The sequence below is a fragment of the Oncorhynchus keta genome, chromosome 11, assembly GCF_023373465.1.
Source record: "Oncorhynchus keta strain PuntledgeMale-10-30-2019 chromosome 11, Oket_V2, whole genome shotgun sequence".
Taxonomy (NCBI): Eukaryota; Metazoa; Chordata; class Actinopteri; order Salmoniformes; family Salmonidae; genus Oncorhynchus; species Oncorhynchus keta.
The window spans coordinates 13,669,828-13,676,579 of record NC_068431.1 but is presented as its reverse complement, the minus strand read 5'-3'; the positions used below and the strand labels follow the sequence as shown (position 1 = coordinate 13,676,579).

At 40.1% G+C, this 6,752-nt stretch overlaps 1 protein-coding gene across 1 annotated transcript in view; it reads right to left on the bottom strand.

Moving 5' to 3' along the window:
• LOC118373496 (zinc finger CCHC domain-containing protein 10-like) overlaps window positions 1-6,752 on the bottom strand; it is a 7,401-nt gene continuing 649 nt past the window's right edge. The window contains exons 2-4 of the mRNA XM_035759631.2: window positions 4,489-4,650; window positions 3,828-3,872; window positions 1-2,150 (exon numbers count right to left, since the gene is read on the bottom strand). Coding sequence (XP_035615524.1) covers window positions 1,913-2,150; window positions 3,828-3,872; window positions 4,489-4,650 — 445 coding nt within the window. The 3' untranslated portion in view covers window positions 1-1,912. The remainder of the gene's footprint in view (window positions 2,151-3,827; window positions 3,873-4,488; window positions 4,651-6,752) is intronic.

Sequence of the window (6,752 nt, the reverse complement as noted above, 5' to 3'; positions counted from 1 at the left end):
AATGGTGAAAAGTGAAGACACTTGCAACTGCCAATTTATTCAAACATAATTAAAGGATGTGGCACTAGGTAACAAACAAATCAAAAGCACAACTAGCAGGGGGGCAGGGGGATTCATTGGCATGATCACCGTTTGGCTGTGAGAGTCCATGCTAAATTCCTAAAATGGCAGTTTATCAACAGTCAATAACATTTTTCTGTTTATAATCATCTGGGGGTAAAACATGTTTTAATAATCAATAACACGGTTCACACTACAACCAGATCCAAGTTGTACTGGGCTGGTTGTTTCGGGAATCGTACTGGGAGAAAAACAACATAAAAAGAAAATGTCTGAGCCAGTACAGTACAGTTCTGGTAAGCATGATAGTGTGAAAAGGGTCAATGCATCTAATGCTGCAGGCCCTCCAAATTATGCATTACATATCTTTCAGTAGCTACATAACTGCACATTTGAAGTGTCACTCAAAAGCAATAGAAGGAAGTACAGCAGGTTACGTAAAATGCACATTTTTAAATCTAGACCAATTATCAAACTGATTTGAAACGAAGTTGAGATATGACCACACTTCTACACTGACTGTACAAGGGAGCAATTCAGGAGAGAGAACACATTCTAGTAAATACAAAATTCCTCACTGTCAGGTTTGGGGAGTAACGGATTACATGCAGTCAGTTAAATGCAATCTTCATTTAAAAACAATTTAACCAATCAGTTACGTTACCAGCAAACATTGTAAATAGATTACAGATCCTTTTGAAAATAGATTACTTCTTGGGTTACTTTTAAATTCTGAAAGGACGTCGACACCTTTCTAGTCTCACTAAGCAGGTTTCCAGTAAAGTACAAAAAAAAAAAGTCACGACAGGCTCATGTAAACAGCAAATTTGTCAATAAACTTCCAAAATGTCAACAAAGCTAAATACGCTAGACAAGGGGGGTCTTTTTGGGTCTGCAAAATTCATTGTGTGAGAAATTGTGCTTTTATGTGTAACTATTGATTAATTAAGCATTATATCTAAGTAAACTTGGAGTCACGCAATGATATTTTGTGTGGTCCTCCCATTACGACTCAGGAAAACATGCAGTTTACTAGGCTACAGATTATTACTTTTTTTTAAATGTGTGATGAACTTCACAGGGTGGTGAAAGTACAAGGTGATGAGCTTGCTGCTCCTTTCAATAAATATCAAGGGTGTTATTCTGGTGACATGACGACCGATGTTTGATTGGCGTTTGACAAATTAAAATAACCTTGCTCTTTTTGTCCATTATAGTCTCATCATATAGGCTACACCTGAACTCTATCTGCAAGCTCTTGTCTAGAGCGCACATTCGCTATATAACTCAATATTGTTTCTGACAAAACTATCAGACGAGTTGAAAATTCAACGGAAATCAAACTAACTTATTTTCTATTCGGAGTTATTTATGTGCACTACGTCACCACACACAGGCTTTTATCCACAAAAAGTCAATTTGATGGAAACATTTCTGCTGAGAGAATGCAGAAATGTTACTTATGCAGCTTTTTTAATATTGGCATTAAAATCTGTTGCCAATTGGATGGAAACCTAACTAATGACATTCAATTTAGCATTGAAAAAAATGCACAAGTTTAAGTTTGTTCCACCTGAGCGAGTCTGGTCCCTGAATTGTGAACACTTTTTAAATGCCTCTTAAGAAAGTAATCCAAAAGTAACCAAAACTAATCAGATCACATTACGGATTACAATTGGACAGGTAATTAACTAGTAACTAACGGATTACATTCAGAAAATAACCTACCCAAACCTGCTGCTTGTTCATTACAATTTACACCGTATGCTTCGTAAGACAACGCCTGAACAGCTAGAGGGTCAGAGTGGAGCTCAGGTTAATGTCATGGTGGAACACAATACATAAATCTTTTTCATTTCTTCTTTTTCTTCTTGGGAGGACCTTTATCTGAATCACTTCCTTCTGATGAATCAGAGGCCGAGCTGCTTGAACTGCTCGAGGAAGAGGAGCTAGAGCTGTCAGAACTGTCACTACTGCTGTCACTGTCGTCCGACGAAGAGCTTGAGTCACTACTGTCAGACGATGAGTCACTGGAAGAGCTGTCAGAGTCACTGCTGCTGCTACTACTACCACCACTTGCATCCTTTGACCTGAAAGCAAGTGGCACAATTTACAAACCCATTATTACATAAGCAGAATAGTGAATACATTACACAAGGCATATAGCAGGCATAGCCTAGATCTCTACTGCATATTTAAGAAAAGTGTGTCGAGTGGACTATGCTCTACCCATTTCAGATCTAAACTCAGCAAAAAAAGAAACGTCCTCTCACTGTCAATTGCGTTTATTTTCAGCAAATTTAACATGTGTAAATATTTGTATGAACATAAGATTCAACAACAGACATAAGCTGAACAAGTTCCACAGATATGTGACTAACAGAAATGGAATAATGTGTCCCTGAAAAAGAGGGGGGGGGTCAAAATTAACAGTCAGAATCTGGTGTGGCCACTAGCTGCATTAAGGTTTTTTTAACCTTTATTTAACTAGACAAGTCAGTTAAGAACAAATTCTTATTTTCAAGGAACAGTGAAACACTGCCTTGTTCAGGGGCAGAATGACAAGATTTTTTTTAACCTTGTCAGCTCGGGGATTTGATCTTGCAACCTTTCGGTTACAAGTCCATCGCTCTAACCACAAGGCTACCTGACGCCCCGCAGTGCATCTCCTCATGGACTGCACCAGATATGTCAGATATGCCAGATATGTCAGTTCTTGCTGTGAGATGTTACCCCACTCTTCCACCAAGGCAAGTTACCGGACATTTCTGTGGCGGGGGGAATGGACCTAGCCCTCACCCTCCGATCCAACAGGTCCCAGACGTGCTCAATGGGATCGAGATCCGGGCCCGTCACTGGACATGGCAGAACACTGACATTCCTGTCTTGCAGGAAATCACGCACAGAACGAGCAGTATGACTGGTGGCATTGTCATGCTGGAGGGTCGTGTCAAGATGAGCCTGCAGGAAAGGTACCACATGAGGGAGGAGGATGTCTTCCCTGTAATGTACAGCGTTGAGATTGCCTGCAATGACAACAAGATCAGTCTGACGATGCTGTGACACACCGCCCCAGACCATGACAGACCCTCCACCACCAAATTGATCCCACTCCAGAGTACAGGTCTTGGTGTAACGCTCATTCCTTTGACAATAAAAGCAAATCCGACCATCACCCTTGGTGAGACAAAACCATGACTCGTCAGTGAAGAGCACTTTTTGCCAGTCCTGTCTGGTCCAGCGACAGTGGGTTTGTGCCCATAGGCGACGCTGTTGCCGGTGATGTCTGGTGAGGACCTGCCTTACAACAGGCCGACAAGCCCTCTCTCAGCCTATTGAGGACAGTCTGAGCACTGATGGAGGGATTGTGCATCCCTGGTGTAACTCGGGCAGTTGTTGTTGCCATCCTGTACCTGTCCCGCAGGTGTGATGTTCAGATGTACCAATCCTGTGTCAGTAGAAAGGCCTCTTAAAACTCCTAATTTTCATAACTGTGGCCTTAATTTCCTACCGTCTGTAAGCTGTTAGTGTCTTAACGACCGTTCCACAGGTGCATGTTCATTAATTGTTTATGGTTCATTGAACAAGCGTGGGAAACAGTGTTTAACCCCTTTACAATGAAGAGCTGTAAAGTTACTTGTATTTTTACAAATTGTCTTAAAGACAGGGTCCTGAAAAAGGGCCGTTTTCTTTTTTTAGTAAGTTTATCAACAGTCATAATGTTGGAACAATTTTATGGGGTTTAGAGCTAAAAAAGTGACAATTACCTTTTCTTCTTAGTTTTTTTCTCATTGGAGCTTTCCTTTCCTGGTCTGAATAGTGAACAGAGATTGAGTTAGTTACAACATGCCATGGCTGAAAAAATTCCAAAGATTATTCTAAACCAACCAGAAGAAAATAAAAGTGAAAAGAAACTTGGCAACACTTGTGAATCATTGTACAGAGGAAATGAACTCCCAATGACGAGTTATACTGCATCTCCTCTAGATAGCAGTACTAGACAGTTGAGGCTGGGTTACAGTAATAGCCTTGTAAATACTGTCACAGACTAATTACCGCTGTAACCATACAGCAAACCATCTGTAAGCTCAGGCTATTGCAGTAGACTGTAGCCACAAAATACAGATTTGAAGTCATCAAAATCATGACTATGCAGCCTATTCAAAAGTCACATCAAATGGTAGACACCAGGGTCACATTCATTAGGGTAAATGTTTTTGCAATAGAAAATGAAAATGTTTCTTATTGGAAATGCTCAAGTAGTAGGCCTACCTCTCCGTTTTCAAAAAATGTCTCCCTAATAGACACGACCAAGGTGACTTTCCACAGTGTTAACATCTTCCGAACTCAAAAGTGATCTTCTATCAAGCTGACTTAATAGTAAGACAGCAGTCACCCAGTACAAATACATACTTGTGCCTAACTTACCCTGTAGCATTGACCTGTTTATTTTTATTTTCTTTCAGTTTATTTTTCATTTCTGTTGTCCTTGATGGCCTGTGAAGGTATTTTCGTTTGCCAGTACACTCATATGTCCAGTGTCCAAACTCCAAACACTTCTGACACCGAACATGTTGTTTATTTGCCTCCCTGTTTGAAAAAAAGAGACATAAGTAAGAGTTATTTATAACTGTAGGTAGACCTTAACAGTGTACACCCCACCTCCTCCCTATGTTAATGGAACCTGGCCCCTCACTACAATGGTAGCAAAAGTTGGATAATCCCTGCTGTTTCTTGGGCCAAATCAGAATAAGTGGAGTCAGGACACTTCTCCAGAAGAATTGAGTAGCTTCCCTGACTGTATCTGACTATCTAAAGCCTTTGTTAAGAGATCTTAAGACCAATGTAGCACAGGTAGTTGCTGGCTCAAGCACTATGCCTGTTCCCCAGTCACTAGTGTTGTACTTGAGTTTTTAGGAAAAGGCTATACTGGCACTCCTGACTTGCAAACCAGGGTTAGCCTCAGGATTTGAGCGTGAAATACTTACACTCTTGTCTCTAACATGTAGGCTCAGCATTTTTATGACCAGCTCCATTACAAGTCAATGTTGAACTAACTAGATGTCAACTTATTTTTCACAGGGAAGCGTTATTGACCCGACCTTCAGTATGCTGGTCTGTATATATTTTTCCTCACACGCAACAACCAATATGGCCGAGCCTAACCGAACTACAGACCAAATGTTGTCCCAAGCAATCAGTGTAAATATTTTGTCAACATACTGGTTTGTAGAGACTTGCATCTTTTTAAGGCAGACTTCTTTCAAACTGAATATCCATGGGGTAACCATGGTAACGGGCTGATGTTTAGTCAAGGTCAAGTTCTATTTTAGATTTTGGTTAGTTGTTTTGCAAGTCAGCAGTGTCCTTGTAGTCTCTTCCGAGTAGTTTGTTAGCTGGCTGTAATAAACAAATGAACACCTGAGCTCAATTTCAAGTCACATAGCAGAGTCTGAATACTTATGTAAATAAGGTTTGTTTTTTAAAACATTTGCAGAAATTTCTAAACCTGTCTTCGCTTTGACATTAATGGGTATTGTGTTGCAGAGAAATGTTATTTGTAATGCATTTTCAAATAAGGCTGTAATGTAACAACATGTGGAAAAAGTCAAAGGGTCTGAATACTTTATATATGGTTTCGTACTGAAGTAAAGTTAGTTTTACATTGAATATTCAGTTCTCGCCAATAGCTATTGAACAAAGCACGCCATGACAATTGTATATCCTAAATCAGACATCTTTGTGTGAATTGTTTTATTTATTCAGATTTCAAATGGATTGTTCTCCATCAGAGACAATAGTCGGGTGAACAATACTTTCCTGTGGATATTTTGTCTCGACTTTTAGTTACCTAGCAAGCAAGTTAGCTAGATAGTTAAGGCATCCGCATACTAACGTTAACTATGTTCGGTTTGCTCCTAGCAGAACGTGGCTAGGTAAAGTGAACATCTGACTCGCATACTCCTTAAATACATTCGCTTGAAAAATTAGAAAAAAGCTTCAATATTACTGTGCCACTCTTGAGACGCCGTAGCCAGTATACGCTTCCTCGAAATAGATTTTAAAAGTTATATATTTCTTTAGTTCTGGTTTTGCCGAGCAGTTCGGCACACAATTTTACATCTAAGATGTTTGGTGCAGGATTTCTCAAGCAAAAAAAGTTGCATAAAAATCCCTAATATTGACCAATTACTGACAAAGGGGCGTAGGTTTTGGCTACCAAACTTCAGCTTAACTGACTTGCCTAGTAAAATAAAGGTAAAAAAACTTTTTTTAAATGAGGTCTACTGGGGAACAGTGCCTTGTTCAGGGGCAGAGTGACAGATTTTTACCTTGTCAGCTTGTGGATTCGATCCAGCAACCTTTCGGTTACCGGCCCAACGCTCTACCAACCTTACTGCGAGAGAAGTTGCTAACAGAACCGCAGGAAGGCAAGTTGGTGCTCGATAATAATAACTAATAGGAGTTGGCAGGGTGAAAAATGCGGCCTGTTTTTTCATGATTACTTCAAAACTACAGCAAGCAGCTGGGCCATATGGTATATGAAACTGGGCTCCACAGCAGATGCAATTAACTAGTTTTTAATCAGAAAAAGCATTGTTAAAAATGTCATAGTTCCTGCCTAACATTATTGTGCATTAGCGCCACCAACTGTACTGGAGCACCCACACCTGTCCTAGCTTAAACATTCA